Genomic DNA, 22,454 nt, shown 5'->3' with positions numbered 1-22,454 from the left:
CATTTGTTAGCCATTCTGGAGAATATTCTCTCCACAAACCCTGTTGAGGCTAGTATGCTAAGTAGGTAGGAAATGACTGACAGCATATTTGGGAGATCAGCTGCCTGAAATACAGCCATCCACTTGGCAGCCACGTCTGTGGTCTTCCATTGATCGCCCTCCTGGAGCTTCTCCACAAGGCTGCTTGCTGTAGTGCACTCATTGTACTGTTCATCCATGTTCAGGCTGGTAATGAGGTTGAGCTTTTCACAGACCTTTTCAAGGTCACTGAAGGTAAGCTTGCCATCATGGAGAGATAGAGGCATAAGACTGAAGCCAGTTGCTGTCGGAAAAGTCAAACCATTTTTCAATGTACCTTAGGGCAGTGTCAATGAATGCAGTGAATTCCTCCCTTGCCTTGCCTGCATCAACTGGAGAGAGACGCTGCAGCTTCACTTTTGTGAGGTATCCATAGAACTGGTCATCTCGCCTCTGTGAGTTTGGCTCTAAAGGAATGCATGATGGGATAGTGCTATAGACAGGTGGTAGCATTGGTCTCAAGCTTCTTAACAACATCTTCGAAGAGGGAGAGAATGTTATTACAGAAGAGAAGGTAAACCTCCACAACATCACCATCATCCTCCTGTACTCCAGAATCAGGGCTGAGCTTCAACACAGTGCTGATTTTCCTGGAGCACTCATCCCCAAGGCTGATGAAGCAGGACTTCAGTGCGGACCAGTTTTGCATGAGTCGAGAGATGGCTGGATTGAGGGAAAGCCATCTTGTTGTGACATGCCGCAGGACTTCTCGGAACTCTATCTCTCAGAACTCGCAAAACTCCTTCAGTGCCTCTCTTCTTTTGGCTTATATAGAGAAGTGGCTATAGACTTTCAGAACCACATTCTCAACATCAATGCTCAAGTTGTCGAGTGCATGCTTGACTGTGTTATGCACAATATGGGCATGGCAGTTACCCTGAAGCAGGTTGTTTTGGCTTTTCTTTAATATGGTGTAGACCGAGTTGTGGATCCCATAGTTCACACTCACGTTGTCAGCGCTGAAAGCTGAAACTTGACCTAATGATAATCCCAAGTATTTCGAGGGAGTGCAGTATGCAATGCCCGATTCCTTCTGCTGATTCATTGGAATTCTCCATGAAGTCAACCATTTTATTCACCACACCAGTTTCAGGTGTGAAGAATTGCACTGCCAATGAGGGTGGGGCAGGGGAGTGAGGTTGGGGGGTGAGGGGGGGGGGGGGGGAGAGGGGAATGAGATGTAGAAATTACGCAAGCCTATTTATTTTTCACTATTATAATATTCAGGAAATCATTCAATCAAATATATCATCAGAACAGTACATAAATTAGCCTCTACAACAACATACCATATCTGCCTCAGGGGATGTCTGAGGTAAAAGGAATTGAGCGATTCCACTCCGTGTCTTCTGCTCTTTCGCTGCTCGGACATGGTTATCATCTGCTGCATGCTGCTCGGACATGGTTATCACCTGCTGCATGCTGCTTCACGTCGGACAGTCCACCATCGGCGATCAAAAAAGCTCGACGGCAAACCATATAATTTGCCTTGTACTCGTTGCCACTGATAGACTGACCCACTCGTATTCCGTCTGCCATTCAGATCTGTACTTTGACAGCATCTTGTGTTTCACCGGCGGACTTGTTGCACTGGCACTGGCCGACATTAAAAAAAAAAAACGCACGTCTAAGTCTCCGTAACTCGGGCAACGGTGACGTCGACACTGAACTTGCCTGCCATTATTTTCCGCAAATTTTGATTGGGAACATCTACGCTATGTCTTGCGAAACGGTTTTGGTTTTATTAACTATCATGTCATTCTAACCATTGTGAAGACCTAGTGTATTATGAAAGGATGATGTGCATGAAAATACGGGACAAATCGCGTCCCGTATTGACTCGATACGGGACACTGCATTTTATTCTCCAATATGGGACGATCCCGTATTATACAGGATGGGTGGCAACCCTAGTTGAACTGTGTGGATCAGGATGTGTCATGGACGTAAAGACCTCCTGTCAATGTTTCCTCATTTAAACCTCATGTTCTTAATCACAGATCCTGTCCACACTGCAGCCACTCCCGCAGCATCGCCCCTTAACTCTTGCCTCTGCTGCACAAGCGATTCCTACCACATACACTCGATGTTCACGGTAAAATATGATGTCGTAGGTGGATAAATTGTTTGAAAAGTTTGTTTTTCTTTTAAAACTTTGACGTGAGTGCTGATAAAGGTACCAGGTATGCGAGATGGGTCCGTTCATAATTATCGTATATCATCGTCATCATAATGAAAAGTGGGTGGGGGCCGGAGTGGGATGACGGTCGTCTCTTGAGGTTGTAGTTCAGACCTCTACTGATTTGGGTGAACCCCCCTGGGAGCCTCCTGATCCGAAAATTAAAAATCTGAGATTGAGCGATTCTGCGGACCATTGAGTAGAAGGGCTGTAGTATCGGATTTCAGAGAAATTGGTTGATAAATATGGGACGAGTCGGGATCCGAAGTTTCAAGGACATCCAAACATCACGACCCAATTTATAAGTTCATCTCTTCTGGAATCGAGATGAGATGACCTAATAATAATGTCATCGTCATGAGGGCGGGCAGAGTGGCCTTGAGGTACGCGCACTCACTTATAAGCCGTTTCTGCTAGGTTTGAATCTCGACTCACCTATACACTCTCATCCTGATAGGATGTTTTACATGCAGTGCCATCCCTCGGATAGACGGTAAACTGGGTATCCTGTCTGCCAGCATTTGGTGGATGTTAAAGATCCCACGAATGTCCTTTGTGAAGCATAGTTGAACTATCTATCCAAACGGGAGACTTCGTGTCCTTTGGTGCACCTAAAAACTAACAACAGACATGAAGAACTAACGTAATGTGTTAAATAAAGTGGTGTAAAAGACGGCGCATCATCGGCAGTAAACTTCCGAAAAATGTTTCTCAGCGTTGGGGAATATCGAGCTTCAGACAAAATGGCCGCTCGTAGGACATATAGATGGTGTTCGATGATGCAAAGCAAGAGTGTTAAAGACCCTTCCCGTGTCCGTTTTCTCAAGACTGCGTGGGGTATTCTATGAACTCTCAAGTCGGTCTTGTGATAAACTCTTTTTGCACTTTGTTGCAGCAGGTGAGGCTTTTACGACACAAACTGCACACAATGTCTCTCCACATGTCCAGGTGAGCAGATAATGATTGCTCATTTCCTTGTAGTAATTTCTCGTTGGTGTATTATTTCTCCATTTTTCTCTCCCGATAACGTTTTCTTTCCATCTTGCTCTCTTTGTCTCACTTTGTCTTGTATCCAGAGGCAAAAGTTGCTATATAAATCATATTATTATTATTTCTGATTGGGTACAGTGGTGGCCTAGTGTTGAGGACATTGGGCCGACATCCTTGAGGTTGTTGCTTTGAATCCGGTTAAAGATAACCGTTAACCATTTGGATTAAAAGCACCAGGAAACCAAGTTAGTTGCAGGACAATACTGTCATGTCACAATTTGATTGTCGGTGGAAATATAAAACCTGTTTCATTTATTACTTTCATGGAGGCGACTAATATGTCTCATCGTTATATAATATTATGTTCCCATATATGTGGTGGAAGATGTTGAATCGTGAAAGGGGGAGAGGGGAGGGGATAGGGGTGGCAGCACCAAAGATGGTTGGTGGATGTGTCAGGATGAAGCAGCAAGGGGATGAAAGCCCTGGAATCTTTGAGATTTCTGAGAAGACATGCATTTCCTGTCACATTGCCAAGATCTTCCCCTACAACAGCACATACAACTGAATAACCATGATAAACCTTGCTATTATAAAATATAGAGAAATTCAAACATGATGAAGCTTCCTTGAGTTTTGAGGAAAAACAGGGCTGACAATGTGGTCTAGAGGTACACACACTCTCCTCTGAGCTATCTAGCCTGGGCTTGAATCTCGGCCTAGTTTTAAAATGTAATCTCGGCCCAGTTTTAAACTGTCATCCACAGCAGTTATTAATTACTGTAGTTGACCCAATTTAATTCTCCCAGGAGTTGTCAATTAAACCGAAACTGTTTGCACGAGATTGAATAACAAGCAGATGTGAAGCCAGGCCTGTTTTTTTTGTTTTTTTAACCTCACCTGGAACGAAGTTCAGGGGAGCTTATGCGATGGAGCGTTGTCAGTCCGTCCATAAACACTTCCAACTTCTTCTCCAAAACCGCTGAAGAGATTGTGACCAAACTTTGCACAAATGATATTTGTTGTGTTGTGACTAAAGTTTCTTCATGGCAATAAAAAACATCGGGATCTATGGGGGTCTGGTCTGCCTGAGGTCAAAGTGGATCCAGATTTTACCCCCAAAATAGAAATTTGCTTTTTCCTCTGAAACTACCCAAACTATTTTGATGAAACTTGACCACAACCTTCATGACCCGTGATGTACCGAAGTTTGTTCACAGCACTAAGAAAATCGAAGTTTAAGGGGGTCTATGAGGGGTCAAAGTGGGTCCGGGTCTGACCCCCGCAAAATCGATATTTGCTTTCTACTCTGAAACTACACACACTATTTCGATTAAACTTGACCACAACCTTCATCAGCCGTGCTGTACCAAAGTTTGTTCACGGCATTTAAAAAAATCTCAATCTTGCTCTCTTTGTCTCGGCCTGGTGGTGGGGTGGCTATCTTTATAAAAAACTCTCTTCCTCACTCTCCTTGCACTGCCCTCTCTCCTCCTCACCCCCAGGAGTACCTCTGGCTACGGCTTCCTCTCCACTCCCACCTTTTGTTCATATGTGTTCTGTACCGTCCCCCAAACAGTGATGACTCCATCTACATTTCACTGTCTGACAACATGGACCAACTTCTATCCACTCATCCCAACTCTCTCTTCCTCATATGTGGTGACTTCAACTGTCCTCATGCCACCTGGTTGGGTGTGGGTTCCTCTCTCACCAGCCATGGCACCTCAGCAAAGGACTTCTGTGACTCACTGGGATTGACACAATCTGTCAATTTCCCGACCCGGATCTCAGCCAATGGAGTATCTTCTCTTCTAGACTTGGTTATGACAAACTTCCCTGCTAATGTCTGCTGCTCTTCTTCTGCTCCAATCGGTTCTTCTGATCATGTGCTTGTCAAAGTGGACATCTCTCTGGCCATTCTCAGAGAGCCTCCTCAGCGTCGGCGAGTCTGGCATTTCACTCAGGCCGACTGGGACGGTCTTCAAGCAGCCATCAATCGTCTGGATTGGTCTCCCATCTCCACTGCCTCTGACATCAATTCTTCCTGGGAATTCTTCCAAAGCAAACTGATCTCTCTCATGCACAGATTTATCCCATCTCGCCTTCAGTTGTCTTACCCTTCCTCCCGTCCATGGTACACTGAATCTTGTGGTGAGGCAGTTGCCCTGAAACAACTTGCCTTTGCCTCTTGGAAGGCTAATCCAACTGAAGGAAATCTCAGTTCCTTCCACCAAGCTCGGAACAAGTGTGTGTCTACCCTCAGGAGTGCCAGGAAGCACTATCTCTCCTCACTCAAGAATGAACTCTCAAACCTGTCTCCTTCCTCCAAATCCTGGTGGCGTCTGGTCAAATCCATTTCTGGTGTTTGTTCCCCCTCCATCCCCTCCCTTACCTCAAATGGCCACACAGTTGACATCGCACGTGACAAAGCCGAATGCCTCAACTCTGTGTTTGCCTCAAAATCCTTAGTCCCAAACCCATCTCTCTCTGTTCCCACCTTTCCCAGTCGAACCCAACTGCTCCTGGACTCTGTGTCCTTCTCTCCTGACAAGGTGGAGGAGTTTTTGTCAAACCTCGACTCTGATTCTGCAACTGGACCAGACGGCATCAGCCAACGGGTCCTAAAATCCTGCTCTGTCGCTCTATCTCACCCTCTCTCTGTTCTTTTCACCCTATCTTTTGCTCAAGGTCATCTGCCAGCATCCTGGAAATCAGCAAACATTACCGCTTTACACAAAAAGGTGCAAAAACAGATCCTTGCAACTACAGACCAATCAGCCTGCTCCCAATTATCAGCAAAGTCATGGAATCCATCGTTGCTTCGGATATGAAATCTTTCCTCTTCTCCAATGGCTTGATCTCTGATCATCAATTTGGTTTCAGACCAGGTCACTCTACTCTGGATATGCTGCTTCTGCTGTCTCAACAATGAATGGAGGTCCTCAATGCCAAACAGGAAATCAGAGCTGTCTCCCTTGACATATCACGTGCCTTTGATATGGTCTGGCACCCAGCTCTGCTCACCAAACTCTCCTCCTATGGTATCCATGGAAATCTCCATGCATGGCTTGCGGACTTCCTCTCTGGTCGTAGTCAACGTGTGGCCCTGAATGGATTTCTCTCATCTCCCCTTCCTGTTCTGGCTGGAGTTCCCCAAGGCAGTGTGCTGGGCCCTGTGCTTTTTCTGGTCTTTATCAATGATCTCTCCGACTCTCTGGAAAATCCTCTCTATCTCTTTGCTGATGACTCCACTCTCTGCCGCTCCATTCCTCTTCCCTCAGATCGGCAGTCTGCAGCCTCCTCACTCTCTGAAGACCTGGACAAAATCACAGACTGGTCAAACAAGTGGAACATGTCTTTCAATCCTGACAAATCTCACACTCTTACTATGTCTCTCCGAAAAGATCGACTGGACAACCCTCCCATCTACTTTCTCAACAATCCTCTCCAAGAAGTTCTGTCGCTCAAGCTTTTGGGTCTCACTATCTGCCATGATCTTTCTTGGGAAAACCACATTTCCAAGCTGGCCTCCAAAGCCAGTCGCCGACTGGGCATCCTCCGTCGTGCGAAGTCCTTCCTAGGCACACCTGAGCTCCTCACCACATACAAGGCTTTCATCCGCAGCTCAATGGAATACTGTTCTCCCCTATGGGCTGGTGCTCCTGCCTCACACCTGGCTCGGCTTCACGCTGTTGAATCCAAAGCTTTCAGAATCATTGGAATCTCCCGCGATGAAGCTATCTCTGAGGGCCTTTCACTCACTCACCGCAGGCAGGTAGGTGGTCTTTCTGTCTTCTACCGACTCCACTCCGGCCTTGCTCCCCCAGCTCTCTCTGTGCTCTGTCCCCCAAATATTCCTACAGGTCGCACAAGATCTGCCAGCCACCCTCTGATGGTTAAACTGCCGAAATCTCGGCTCTCTGCTCACCTTCACTCTTTCATTCCTCTGGAACAAATTCCCACACTCACTTCAATCACACTCCTCCCTCCAGGTCTTTAAAACAGCTGTTCACCACCATCTCTTATCTTCCCCCATCCAAAACCTTGATCTTTTCTACCCACACTAATTCACCCCAGATCCACCTTGTTTGAAATTCCAACTTCTTTCCTGGAAGTCCTGGCAGTGTCCATATGTTTTATACCTCTGCCACCCCTCCCCCTTCCTTCCCCCCCTTCCATGCCTCCCCCCCAAAGCCCTCTCCCTCCCACAGTTCTCTCGATGTCTCAATGTCTCTCGGTCCCTGCTCTCAAATGTTGTGTTTGTGTCCTTCCCCCTCTCTCCCCATCTTGTCTACCGCTCCCGATGTTATTTGTTTTATGTGTCTGTTTGTCTTTCTGTGTGATTAATGTTCGCTCTTTCACGAGCCTCGATCTTGTATACAAAAAAAAAAAAAAAACTACCCCTTTGGGTGTCTACGGGGTGGGGGTGGGGGGGTTCCCTCCCCCTCCCCCTCCCCCCAAATAGGGTTAGGGTTAGGAGGGAGAAGATCATCATCTCTCCATGGGAAGTCCCTCCTATGTTTAAAGTTTCACATCAATCGGACAAGTGGTTGCAGAGGAAATAAAATAGAGTGAAAATATATAGATGTGGACACGTACACAGACAGACAGACAGACAGACAGGGGCGTTACAGTAGTCTCAAAATGCCTTTGGGGCGAGACTAGAATTCTTTCACATTTAGATTCACCCATAAGCAGTTATATCGTACTCATTGCCACCACCACAGAAGATGGAAGGAGGTTATGTTTTCAGCCGTCTGTTTTTCTGTCTGTGAGCAGGATATCTAAAAGAGGTAGGTTTGGATTCAGACAAAACTTACTGGACAGGTTTGGTGTGGGGCAAGGACGAAATGATTAGATTTTGGTGAGGATCCAGATACTAGAACATTTTAAGTGATTCTTCACCATTGAGAACTAGGGCCAAAACGAACCCGCAAAAATTTACAATGCTTGTCCAGTGTCCTTACCATGAAGCCTTCACACACACAATCTTCTAAAGGTTGTTTATTGATTATTATATTTTGTCTCTTCTATATGGATCAAAACAAATACTAATCAGGGCTTTCAGATAATCACCATTTCTTTCACCATTTTGGAAATGTCACAATTAAGTTGTGGCAGGTGTTGCTATCTATCTGAATCTGACACTGCTGATTTGTACTTTCATAAATTTGAACAATTTCATTTATTTGTTTCTGATGGCAAACTGGGTTGAACATGCATATTGCATTCCATGTCCACTCTGCATTTACTTTGCATGATCCCTGCAGGATAATGCGTCCTGACGACGCCAATGTGGCAGGGCGCGTTCACGGGGGTACAGCATTGCGAATGATTGAAGAGGCTGGCGTCATTGCAAGTACAAGACATTGCAACAGCCAGCCAGGGGTGAGATTTCCATGGTGTGAGTGAGTGGTTGCACGATTTCCATCGGCACAGTGATTGGGGCATCTGGGCTTGAAAGCCTGTCCATTCAGGACAGGAGTTGGGTTTGCATGTCCTGAGTGTCAGCGCCACGATCGCTTGTGTGGTGTGCCTGACCAAAGATCAAATGTCGCTGAAGTTACGAGGGTGTAATTTGAATCTGTATCAAAGTTCTCCGAGTAGCCAGGAGATTAAACAACAATATTGAATGGATGAAAGTTGTCACTGGTATGTTTAAAGATTTAAAGCACCTTTCTGGCAAATCAAAAGGCAGAGAAAGGCAGGGTTTAAACTTTAAAGCAACGAAATTCCTTTATGCTTTCTTAACGCTTAAAGAGGAACTCAAACGCTCAGACCACCTTGACGCTAATCCAGTAATCCATCCTAAAATAGATATGTCTTTTTCTGATTTGCGATTTTTAAAGTGGGTAATTTTGCGATTACAAGTTGAAATCCTCTTCTTCACGTTAGCTGTGACGTCACACCATGAATCTGACCGCCACTTCTGTATTATTTACGGGTTACATCGTGGAACAATTGAACTCAAACGGCGATTAATTTTGGAATTTCAACAAATGTGCTAGGTCAATGCGTCCTTGGTGGTTGCAGTAATACAAGCTGAGACGATTTCATACGACACCAATGGCCAAAAGATGCGATGATTGCCATAAATTGGACAACGTTTGTCCGAAATACCCGAGTGTGAATCTGGTTTTTAAATTGTTCGGTTTTGTGTTTGGAGCATTTTGCAGAGAACTGTTATGAAACAACAGAGATGGCTAAATCTTGTGGTTATCCGCCATGATTGAGAACGGTTGCCATCCCTATGATTAAGCGGAAGAAACAGTCATCACACAAAACTGTAACATCATCTCTGCCGAGCTACCAGAATATGGACACAAGCAATTTCATTGGTGAATCGAACGCCTGTGTTTGTCTGCCAGCGACTGATCTCACATCGCTAGATCTGCTGGCTGACATCGCCACCACCTTTCCCTATGCATCTGAAGAGCTCAAAAACCCTAGTTAACAATACCGACGACCACCCACTCTCCTCCACCCCCTCCACAATCCTCCCACAATCCCCCATCAACAATCACCCTAGCTAGGAATATCCATGACGACCCTCTGGCCTCTGGCCATACATACAACTCTGGCCTCATTTCTCAACTCTGGCCTGCCTGCGGGGAGCGAGTGAAAGGCCCTCAGAATCAGCTTCATCATGGGAGATAACAATGATACTAAAAGCCTTGGAACATGAAGCTGAGCTAGGTTTGAGGCAGGAGCACTAGCCCAGAGGGGAGAGCAGTACTCCATCAAGCTGGAGGAAAGCTCGGGGTCTTTTGGATCATCTGGGCCTTTAAGGGTATTTTGGGTGTTCGGGATCTTTTTGGTCTTCAGGGTATTTTGCGTCTTCATGGTATTTTGGGTCATCAGGGTCTTTTGAGTCTTTAAGAGTATTTTGGGTCTTCAGGTGTCCTGAGGATCTTGGGGGACTTAAATGGTCGTCAAAGGTCTGAGGGGTCTCAGCAGTCTAAACGTAATTAAGAGTTCACGGACTGTGTTTTGGGTGTCAATTTATTTGAAGAAGAAGAAGACGTTTTGGTCGCATATAAACAAACATAACCATATACGTTTGCTCTATTATAATAAGAGATGTAAAGTTGGAGACCAAGACAAGAGCTGGGCACCTCATGTTTGCTGCACCGTGTGTAACTCGGGGCTTATGCAGTGGTTGAGTGGCAAAAGAAAGGGAATTCCTTTTTCTGTGCCAATGATATGGTGTGGGCCAACGAATCATCACCAACTGCTACTTTTGTATGACAAATATTATTGGTTTCTCAACGAAAAACAAGTCAAAAATTGTATATCCAGATTATAAGTCTGCTCTGAAGCTGGTCCCCCATGACTTGGATTCTCCTGTGCCAGTTCCACCAGAAGCCGCTGCAGATCAAAGCAATGTCAGCTCTGACGATGCTAGATGGGTGATATGGATGAACTGTACGAACTTGAGTCTGAAGAAAAGAAGCCACACTTGCTAAATCAAGAAGCATTAAACGATCTGGTGAGAGATCTGTCATTGTCAAAGGAGAAGGCTGAAGTGTTGGACTCCAGACTACAGCAATGGAATCTCCTAGGCCTAGGGGAAGAAACCAATATTTCCCACTTCCGTGATCGCCACACAAACTTAGCTGCCTTTTTTAAGATAGAAAATGATGTTTGTTACTGTGCTGATGTCAATGGCCTAATGCACGAGCTCAGAAACAAACATGTGCCCGATTAATGGGGACTCTTCATAGACTTCGTTTGTATACTACACATTATACACCGAGATCAATCATTGTTTTCTAAATATGACGTGACTAATTACTAAGCACTGATATGAGATGTACAATGTGGCGATCTGCAATTATAAAGTATCTAATATAGCATGCCGCATATCATTAATACATATACATATTTTGAAAGCCTGACGTGCTGGCTAAATTCTGACTACAGATTTGAAATCAGTGGCCCAGATTTAATTATATATCATTATATAGCAATTTAATTATAAAGTATCTAATATAGCATGCCGTGTATCATTAATACATATACATATTTTGAAAGCCTGACGTGCTGGCTAAATTCTGACTACAGATTTGAAATCAGTGGCCCAGATTTAGCCAAGAACACTTGCATTTCCCTTAGTAGCAGACGAAAAGTCCCCCCCCCCCCCCCCCCCCACCCAGTGTAATTGGGAGCAGGTTGATTGGTCTATAGTTGCAAGGATCTGTTTTTGCACTTTTGTGTAAAGTGGTTATGTTGGCTGATTTCCAAGCTGAAGGCAGATAACCTTGAGCAAAAGAGAGGGTGAAGAGAATGGAGAGAGGGTGTGATGAACAGATAGAGTAGTTCTCTATCTCTGATGTTTTTACTCAGCAAGTCCATCACCGTCACAAAAAGGAAGGGACTTGATGCAGAACCCTGATAGACAATCCTACCCTCTAAAATGTTGATTTCCCATTTACTGCCCTTACTATAGTGCTGGATCCCATCAGGATCAGTCAAACAAACTTCTCCAGTTCACCTAGGTGCAACTTCTCAAACAACTACAACTACAACAATCTTCTCTGGTACATATATGCTCCATCAATTTGATCCCTCTTTAGTTTCCATAGAGGGGAGAGCAGTGAGAGCAGCAGCTACATTCAAGTGTAAGGTGTGCACAGAGGGAGCTGCAGATGGAGGAAATGTTGAGTTGGATCTTGGAGACGGCGTAAAGCTGGAAGGTGTGAAAACTTTTTGTTACATAGGAGACATGCTGAATGGAGAAGGTGGATCAGACTCGGCAACGGTTGCTAGAGTGAGATGTGCATGGAAGAAGTTTCGGGAACTGAGTGGCATGCTGATGAGGAGGGGAGTGTCATTGAAGCTGAAGGGAAAGGTGTATGCTGCATGTGTGAGAAGTGTTATGATTTATGGGAGCGAGACATGGGTAATGAACGTAGAGCAGCAACGAAGGTTGGAAAGGGTGGAAATGCGAATGGTTCGACAGATGTGCGGAGTATCGTTGAGAGAGAGGAAGACAAATGATGAATTGCGAAAGATGATGTGAATAGAGCCTGTGATGGATGCTGTGAAGAGAAACAGTTTGAGATGGTTTGGTCATGTGTTGAGGAAGGATGAAAGTGACTGGTTGAGAAGAGTGATGTAAATGAATGTAGAAGGAAGTAGAGGATGGGGAAGACCGAGAAAGACTTGGCTAAAGATGGTGGAAGAAGAAATGCGGGCAAGGGGGTAAACAAGGAGAGATGCAGAAAATAGGGCAAAATGGAGAAGATTGTCATGGGGACCGCAAGGCTAACCCCCGCTCTTGCAGGGAATGGCCTTAAAATGCCTGTTATTTGTTGGAGAGCAGTACAAGTCGGCCTGTGTTATCAATTTATTTTCCCTTTTCTATCCCTTGATGTCCCTTTCCTGTTTGAAAATAGGTATTATTATGCTCTTTCCTCCAAACATCATTTTCACTAATTTGACTGCCACTTCAGATGGTCGACAGGCTTTCCCACTTTTAATTTTGTCAAGTGCTTTTCATACCTCCTCCTCCTCCTCTTCAATATTCTTCACAATGCTCTCAGTTTTCTGTGTCTGAGCCATGCCCTTTCTCTCATTTTCCACATTTACTAATCTCTCAAAGTACTCTTTCCACCTTCTCTTGATTTCCTCAACTCCATGTTGGCTCTGGCCAGCATCATCTTTCACTGCACATACTTCCCACCCCAAGTCCCGCTATTACTTCTGCCTCGCTCTTGATATTCTATAACTGATTTTCTCACCCTCTGGTGTTTCTAATTAATCACACCATCCTTGCACTGCTTCCCAACCTGGATATGTATCAGAATTTCCATGTTTAGATGTTAAGCCATCAGCATTCTTGGCACTAAAGATCCGACAGCGTTTCACAAAAAGGAAAACTATGGGATGGAATCGTGTTTTATTTCCATATTCCCTAAATTGTAGCAAGTATTGTGTGGATCATCCTGCCTCAAAAAGATAATTCCCAGTCTACCACAATTTCATTGCCCCTTTCAGGCTTCACAAGTGATGAGAAGAGATGAATCAGTTCTTTATTTTTTCTTATTCTTATCTACCATATAAAACTGTGTGTGTGTCTGTGTGTGTGTGTGTGTGTGTGTGTGTGTGTGTGTGTGTGTGTGTGTGTGTGTGTGTGTGTGTGTGTGTGTGTGTGTGTGTGTGTGTGTGTGTGTGTGTGTGTGTGTGTGTGTGTGTGTGTGTGTGTACAGATGTCTGTCCCCCTTCATAAGGATTACAGACATCATTACAAACAAAGTTAGAGTTTCAAAGAATCGAGTTTTAAAGGCCAATATATATAATTTAACACTAATGTGCGTTCACTACTGGCTGAGGCTGGCTGGAAACGAAGGCTGAGGCTGAGCAACGAAGGCTGGAAAGGGTGGAAATGCGAATGGTGCGGTGGATGTGTGGAGTATCGTTGAAAGAGAGAGGGGAAGACAAATGATGAATTGCGAAAGATGATGGGAATAGAGCCTATAATGGATGCTGTGAAGAGAAACAGGTTGAGATGGTTGGGTCATGTGTTGAGGAAGGATGAAAGTGACTGGGTGAGAAGAGTGATGGCAATGAATGTAGAAGGAAGTACAGAACAGGGAAGACAGAGAAAGACTTGGCAAAAGATGGTGGAAGAAGAAATGCGGGCAAGGGGTTTAACAAGGGGAGATGTAGAAAATAGGGCAAGATGGAGAAGATTGTCACGGGGACCGCAAGGCTAACCCCCGCTCTTGCAGGAAAAATGGCCTTAAAATGCCTGTTGTTGTTGTTGTTGTTGTTTGCGTTCACTACGGTGTATTTTTGTGGATAAAAAACTCAAAAAACATTTTCCATAAAAGAGTAATTATGTCTCTTCTATCAGAATTGTAGACTCTCTGAAGTCTACAATTCTGATATTGGTGGCTTGCAAGCGGAGCCTCAGTGGTGGTGTGCAGAAACGTTTTTTAAAATAACAATAAATACAAGGCAGGGGTGGCAAAATTCACTGCACGAGATGTGCAACACACGCAGAATAAAATAAGTGTTCATTTACGTCTGTTTGATGTCTAATAAAAAAACATATAAGCACACCTGTCACTAGGCCGAGGCTTTAGATTTTGGGATGCTTAAGAGGCTGTACCGTCGAATAAACTGTTCCAACCCGTCATGTTTCACGTGTTTTTATGCTAGTAAGGAATATTGCTTCTATGGCTCAGGCCCACGGATGAATAGTACACACAAATTGGTCCTGAGAAAATGGATTTATTCATTCTGATTTGGCCATTGCAAAATATCAATCAAAGCAATAGGTGCTCAAAGAAGAATGACAAATTGCATGAAATCTGTGTAATACTGATACTGCAGCTGAAATCCCCATCTGTTATTTTGAATGCAGCATGAGAATTGTGTCAGTGCACTCGTGCGAGTGGAACGTACAGATTTTCTCTCACCAATGCTCATTGGGGAGGTGGCACATGTCAGTGCATCTGTCACCTACACTGCGCATCACTCGCTCGAGGTTCAGGCTGTTGTCACCGCCGAGAATCTCCTGAATGGTAGGTTGACGTGGACTATCATTGGTGATGTAAAGGTACTTGTTTCTTCTTTTTCAAGATTCATTGGACAATCTTGCTTTATGTTTGCAGGAAACAAGCGTTTGACCAACAAGGCTTCCTTGTGGTATGTTCCCCTCTCGGTGAAAAGTCCAGACAAGGTGCTGCCAGTTCCTCCAATGCTGGTGATTTTCAAACAAAATAATGTATTTAAGAAAATCAAATCAACATTACTTTGACATATATATATATATATATATATATATATATATATATATATATATATATATATATATATATATATATATATATATATATAAATGTATCTATCTATAATTCCAGTAATCTCTGTCTGTCTGTACGTTTGTTTGTCTGTGACCGCTGTTTCTCGACAACCACGGGTCCGATATACTTTTAACTTGCCAGGTATATTGCTGGGGACCCGAGGATGTGCCTTTTCAAGGTTTCATATTAATCGGACAATTACTTACCGAGCTATGTCCAAAAAACGATTCAACCAATCAGAGAGCAGCGAACGATCGCGTGTGCCGAACGTGGAGGACACACTCTGCCTCGGATGGCACATTTGAGAGCGTATTCATTTATTTCACGTTTGCAAACTATGTTGGCGTTAAACTACGTTTTAAAACTAATAAAAACGAATTTGCGATTCATTCGCTTTCCTGCGCGTTTGTGCACGCGATGGCGATTTCTTTACCAAACTCCGGAAGCCGTTCGCTTTGGACCAAACCATTGCATGTAAATAGAGGGGGGGGGGGTTCTGTGGTCGTTGCGAATGGACCAAACCATTCATGTAAATAGAGGGGGGGGGATTGTCACTGTACTCGCAAGCCGTTCGCCGTTCGCTTTGGCGTTGCGAATGGACCAAACCATTTCATGTAAATAGAGGGGGGGGATATAATTTTAGATAGATATATAGTACGGGCATATATATAGTACGGGCATGCCCTAGTATATATAAATGTATGTATATATATATATATATATATATATATATATATATACATACAGACTTGGCATTTAATATGGAATATTTTTTTTGTGGGGGTGAACTTACTTTTCAAGATGTCTTAGAACCAAAAGTTCATTGGAATTATGTTGAAATTATTCTAGATTTTGTTAATGTGACCTTTAAAAGAAACAAAAACCACATTTGACATTTCAAAACAAATAAATTGATCCTTGAAAGTGATGTAAACTGATATCGAACTCAATTCATGGACAGTACTGTGTTAAACTTCTGTACGTTTTCCAGAAGTATCTCTTTATTTTGCACATTAGCCAAATTTTTTTTAACAAAAACAAAAGTTAAATTACGACTGGGATTACGGACAGTAAAATTACAGTTCAATACTTCGTGTAACCCCCACGAGCATTTAGGAGAGCACGTACACGTTGAGGCATGCTGTTCACGAGATTTGCCAAGGTTTGGACAGGAATCGCTTGCCATGCAGTGACAATAGCCTGCTGCAATTCACGCACAGAGGTCGGCTGCTGGTCCAAGTGGTCGATTTGACGCGTTAATTCTGCCCACAAGTTCTCTATCGGATTCATATCCGGGGACATGGCAGGCCACTCCATATGCTTTACACCACGGTCAGCAAGAAAGTGTTGGATCATGCGAGCACGATGAGGCCGTGCATTGTCATCTTGGAAGACAAAGTTTCCTCGAAAGGCTGCACGAGCAAATGGAAGCAATGTTTCTTCCAGAATGGCCCTGTACTTTAACTGGTTCAGGTTTCCATTCAGAACAACCAGGTCAGTTTTGCCCCCTGCATGAAAAGCAGCCCAAACGGTCACCCCACCACCTCCAGCTTGGACTCTTGGCACTATACAATCTTCGTTGTAGGCTTCATGCACTTGTCTGCACACTTGGACGTGGCCATCTTGACGATAGACCAGAAATCTAGACTCGTCACTGAAGATCACATGATTCGAGTGTCCTGGCTGCCATTGACGGTGCTCTCTGGCCCACTGCAATCGGCGCTGGCTGTGTTGTCTGGTCAGGCGTGGCTTTCTCAGGAGACGCCTGGCACGATAGCCTGCTTGAACCAGTCGTTGGTTGACTCGCCTTCTGGATACAGGCACATTTGTCAGTTGCTGCCACTCAGCCCTAAGCCGATTAGCTGACTTGGTACGGCCATTGCGGACTAACCGGTGCAGCTGGCGATCATCCCTCCTTGTGGTTCTGCGGGGACGTCCTGGCCTCGGTATTGGAGTAGGGACACCCCTCTGAGCATTTCGTTTCAGGATCTGTGACACCTGACCTTGAGTGATGCCATACTGCCGAGCAATAGCACGCTCTTTCATGCCGTAATTTCATAAAGCCACCACTCCATGACAAACAGCATTGTTGAGTTGACGGACCATCTCCAGAGGAAGCGGCAATAACTTTTGGAGATGTGCAGCAGTTGTTTTCCACTAATACAGAACGCAACAACCCTTGTATACCCGACTGTGAAGCCAATCGTCAAATGCACCTGTCCGTACATTTTGCCACGCCACCTGTGATATAATCCTGTTGTTGACTTCTTGCTGCGACAGACAATCAGTGACATGGGGCTTTTAACAAATAAATCACCAAAGTGTAAAAGAAACTCACCAGATTGATATACTGAGTTAAGAAAGTAAACCCAAGTCAAGAAAAAAAAAATATTCCATATTAAATGCCAAGTCTGTAGTTACGGATCTCAGCGCCGGCCTTCTCCCCTTACCAAGGGGGGATTAGTCCCCTTGTCTTTGACTGGCCGACGGGACCCAGGACCTATGACGTCCTTCCCGGACAGCGCGAAATCGGGTCGTAGGACTAGAATCACGATTACCTAATTACTCGCGCTGCCCAGAAACGAGGAAATAAGCCCCGCACGAATCACGCATGTTGAAACGCCGAGCGGTGCGTACACACGATTCGTGCTTGTAGTTGGTGACCCCGGTTCTAGCGATCTCGTTCGTACCACGCTTAGCCAATGGAGAAATCACAAAGGCGATCGAATTGGGAAGAAAGGAATAACAAGATTTATTTACACTATACAGGGATTCCAGAAAAGAGGGACACAGTGCAGCCTTATAACAGTCTTAACTTAATCCCCAGGACAAACGGGCCCATCTCACACACAGATACACTCACATGGGGCTTGCAGCTGCAGGATGATGTTCACCACGTCCAGGGATGGCTCTCGTGCAACTCCCTCCGGTCTCCGGTTCGTCCCGTGCAGATGGTAAGTAGAGGGGTAGGAGCTCTCCGCGTGTTGTTTGGCGCACAAGAGTTAATACGGGGCGAACGGTAGGGTCTGGGCTCTGGCGGTTGGCGGTTATCGCTGGCGGCTATTGCCGCGTTTACTCGCGTGGCTGAGTAGGCGATATTCGCCACCGGCGCGTCTGGCTGCCTTTCCTTCAGCGCGTACGTTATACTAAGATATAGTGCTATGCCTCCAAAGCGAGCACTGCGAATCACGTTCCTCAAAGTCCTCTTTGTAACAAGTGCTCTGCGAGTCCTTTCAAGGGCAGTCCTTCTGGTAAGTCCTGTCACGTGCGCTCTCTCCTTGCGAGTCCCTTTTTTTTTTTTTTTTTTTTTTTTTTTTTGTATACAAGATCGAGGCTCGTGAAAGAGCGAACATTAATCACACAGAAAGACAAACCGACACATAAAACATATAACATCGGGAGCGGTAGACAAGATGGGGAGAGAGGGGGAAGGACACAAACACAACATTTGAGAGCAGGGACCGAGAGACATGGAGACATCGAGAGATCTGAGAGAGGGCGAGGGCTTTGGGGGGGGGCATGGGAAGGGGGCGGTGGGAGAGGTATAAAACATATGGACACTGCCAGGACTTCCAGGAAAGAAGTTGGAATTTCAAACAAGGTGGATCTGGGGTGAATTAGCGGGGGTAGAAAAGATCAAGGTTTTGGATGGGGGAAGATAAGAGATGGTGGTGAACAGCTGTTTTAAAGACCTGGAGGGAGGAGTGGGATTGAAGGGAGTGAGGGAGTTTGTTCCAGAGGCGGGAGAAAAGAGGAATGAAAGAGTGAAGGTGAGCAGAGAGCCGAGATTTCGGCAGTTTAACCATCAGAGGGTTGCTGGCAGATCTTGTGCGACCTGTAGGAATATTTGGGGGACAGAGCACAGAGAGAGCTGGGGGTGCAAGGCCGGAGAGGAGTCGGTAGAAGACAGAAAGACCACCTACCTGCCTGCGGTGAGTGAGTGAAAGGCCCTCAGAGATAGCTTCATCGCGGGAGATTCCAATAATTCTGAAAGCTTTGGTTTCAACAGCGTGAAGCCAAGCTAGGTGTGAGACAGGAGCACCGGCCCATAGGGGAGAACAGTATTCCATTGAGCTGCAGATGAAAGCCTGATATGCGGTGAGGAGCTCAGGTGTGCCAAGGAAGGACTTCGCACGACGGAGGATGCCCAGTCGGCGACTGGCTTTGGAGGCCAGATTTGAAATGTGGTTTTCCCAGGAAAGATCATGGCAGATAGTGAGACCCAAAAGCTTGAGTGACAGCACTTCTTGGAGAGGATTATTCAGAAAGTGGATGGGAGGGTTATCCAGTCGGTCTTTTCAGATCGGCAGTCTCCACTCCAGCCTCCTCACTCTCTGCAGACCTGGACAAAATCACAGACTTGTCAAACAAGTGGAACATGTCTTTCAATCCTGACAAATCTCACACTCTCACTATGTTTCTCCGAAAAGACCTACTGGACAACCCTCCCATCTACTTTCTCAACCATCCTCTCCAAGAAGTTCCGTCACTCAAGCTTTTGGCTCTCACTATCTGCCATGATCTTTCGTGGGAAACCAAGGCCAGTCGCCAACTGGGCATCCTCTGTTGTGCGAAGTCCTTCCTTAGCACACCTGAGCTCACCACCACATTCAAGGCTTTCATCCGCAGCTCAATGGAATACTGCTCTCCCCTCTGGGCTGGTGCTCCTGCCTCACACCTAGCTCAGCTTCACGCTGTTGAAACCAAAGCTTTCAGGATCATTGGTATCTCCCGCGATGAAGCTAACTCCGAGGGCCTTTCACTCACTCACCACATGCAGGTTGGTGGTCTTTCTGTCTTCTACCGACTCCTCTCCCACCTAGCTCCCCCAGCTCTGTCTGTGCTCTGTCCCCCAAATATTCCTACAGGTCGCAAAAGATCTGCCAGCAACCCTCTTTGGAGAAACTGCCAAAATCAAGACTCTGCTCACCTTCACTCTTTCATTGCTCTTTTCTCCCGCCTCTGGAACTAACTCCCTCACTCTCTTCAATCCCACTCCTCCCTCCAGGTCTTTAAAACAGCTGTTCACCACCATCTCTTATCTTCCCCCATCCAAAACCTTGATATTTTCTACCCCCGTTAATTCACCCAGATCCACTTTTTTGAAATACCGACTTCTTTCTTGGAAGTCCGAGCAGTGTCCATGTGTTTTATACCCCTCCCACTCTGCTCAAGAGTGGGACTCCTCCTCTTCCCTTACCTTCTTCCCCTAAGCCCACTCCCTCCCACAGATCTCCCGATGTCCCTGTTCTCTACTGTTGTACTTGTGTGCTTCCCTCTCTCTCTCCATCTTGTCTCCCGCTCCCTTTGTTATGTTTTATGTGTCCTTTTTTGGGGGGGGGGATTAATGTTAGCTCTTACATGAGCCTCGATCTTGTATACAATGTAATAATAATAATAATAATAATAAAATAAAAACCTCTCCCTTGATGGTATTGTGCCAAGTCTCCAGCCACTCCTGTTAAACTCATTCACTCTTTCTCCAGTCAATTGTGACCCCCCCCGCCCCCTCCACAGACCCCTATTTACCAACACCCGCTCTTGTTCTGTAATACAGGCTTCCAACCCTTTTACCTCTTCTGCCAAACCACCCCTATGGTGGTTCATAAGTTGCCATTCCTCTATCAGCTGGTGCATTCTGATATCCACACAGGTGCGATAGCCTTCCAGGTCCTCATTTACTTTGTCAATCCTTTTATTTGTTGCCCCAATTTTATTTTCCAAATTTTCCCCCATTCAAAAAGCCTGTGTTTTACCCTCTTCTATTTTCAATTCCATTTCCTCCCGTTTTAGTTCAAATTCCAATGCCATTCCTTTCTCCATTTCCCCAAAACGAGTCTCTAATTTCGTCCTCAATTTTTCATTTAAAGAATCGAGTTTTAAAGGCCAATCTTTTAACACTATTGTGCGTTCACTATAGTGTATTTTTGTGGGGAAAAACTCGAAAAACATTTTCCATAAAACATACCACAAGGAAGCCTCACATTTTTCCTCATTCATTCCCTCAATTTTTCCCTCCAATCGATCATTCATTCCATTCATATTACCCTCCATTCGTTCACTATGCTCATTCTGAGCATCAATTTTATTAGTCAGTTTCACCTTCTTCACACCTGTTCCCTGCGTCCCAGTTATTATTTACTCCCGAGGCGGCAGCCAAAAATGGCTGTTATTTTTGTCGCGCGCGGGAATGACGGGATGCAAGTCGTTTATCTGACAAAAAATAAACACTGGTTTATTCCCGAACACACAAAACGTGCAAACACGACCAAGAAAATTTAACAATAATGATTTTAATGTAAATAAATGAGAGAATGAAAATATCAAAATAAAGGCTGAGGTAAATTAATTTTCTAACCGAGGTACCTCCAGCAGTCTCGAACACTCACACAGGGAAAAGATAATGAAAATAAAAAGAAATTCCCTTTCAGCACTTAGCTGGTCCCAATCGGTCCTTTTAGGAGCTTGGCGACTGTTGAAGCTCAATGTAGCCACTCGCGCGGGAAGCGCTCCAAAAATAGCGACGGCCCGAAAGCGCCAAGCGCTTTCGGCTCCACAGGCGGGAGGCGAGTCCCAAAGATGATTTCCCTCTCCAGTTGTGGCAATGCAGTCAAAACAAGCAAATGCGTATAAACAGGTAGCAAAAGGCAAAAAGCCCCCGATGCTTTCACAGAAATCGCACCAACACAACCAAAACAAAATGGCCAGCATCTTGTCCGAGCAAGATCGAGAGACTCCTCTTCTTCACTCCTGAAAGCCAATCGTCTCGTTCAGCTCCCAGTTCGCCCCGCCCACATCTCACGGTCGAATCGCATCGATCGGGGAGTGACCTCATGGCTTTTCTTGACCACCCATTTCTCCGCCTCTCTTGGGCGGGCTTTCGCCTATTAGGTCCTTTCGGCGGGGCTGAGTCTGGAAACCTGTTTGCTTGCAGTTGGCAGTTGTTGTTTAAGGGAGTTTTTGCATGGCCGGCCTTGTCAGCAAAACCGTGAGGGGAAAATTACAGAGGGAAAATCACGTACTGGGGAAAATTAGCCTTAATCCCTATAGCTAATTAGCACTGCTTCACCCCCGTGTGAAGACACATAAACAATCTTAAGCTGCAGTTTCCCTACTTACTGTACATCAAGGTTTCTCCTACGCGTCCAAGGTCCACGCTACAATTATGCAATCATACCTTCCCTATGGTATCCTTTCACCTACCCCCATAAACGCAACAATGTGTGTGTGTGTGTGTGTGTGTGTGTGTGTGTGTGTGTGTGTGTGTGTGTGTGTGTGTGTGTGTGTGTGTGTGTGTGTGTGTGTGTGTGTGTGTGTGTGTGTGTGTGTGTGTATACATATACACACACATACACACAGACTTGGCATTTAATATGGAATATTTTTTTTTG

The 22,454-nt window shown here is 45.2% G+C and overlaps 1 protein-coding gene across 11 annotated transcripts in view; it reads left to right on the top strand.

The window, feature by feature from the left end:
- ACOT7 (acyl-CoA thioesterase 7) overlaps positions 1-22,454 on the top strand; it is a 105,695-nt gene that overhangs the window by 27,288 nt on the left and 55,953 nt on the right. For 4 of the 11 annotated variants that reach the window (XR_013623883.1, XM_078780660.1, XM_078780650.1 and 1 more), the window contains exons 2-6: positions 2,079-2,173; positions 3,153-3,205; positions 8,521-8,638; positions 14,622-14,781; positions 14,872-14,963. Coding sequence is in view for 10 of the 11 variants with exons in the window: in XM_078780660.1 (XP_078636786.1) it covers positions 2,165-2,173; positions 3,153-3,205; positions 8,521-8,638; positions 14,622-14,781; positions 14,872-14,963 (432 nt within the window). In the remaining variant the exon portion in view is untranslated. The remainder of the gene's footprint in view (positions 1-2,078; positions 2,174-3,152; positions 3,206-8,520; positions 8,639-14,621; positions 14,782-14,871; positions 14,964-22,454) is intronic. The other 7 variants (XM_078780658.1, XM_078780659.1, XM_078780655.1 and 4 more) reach the window with 3 other exon arrangements.

Source organism: Myxine glutinosa, chromosome 6 (assembly GCF_964187855.1).
Source record: "Myxine glutinosa chromosome 6, kmMyxGlut1.1, whole genome shotgun sequence".
Lineage (NCBI taxonomy): Eukaryota > Metazoa > Chordata > Myxini > Myxiniformes > Myxinidae > Myxine > Myxine glutinosa.
The sequence above is the reverse complement of the archived record's forward strand: the minus strand, read 5'-3'. Positions and strand labels throughout refer to the sequence as shown.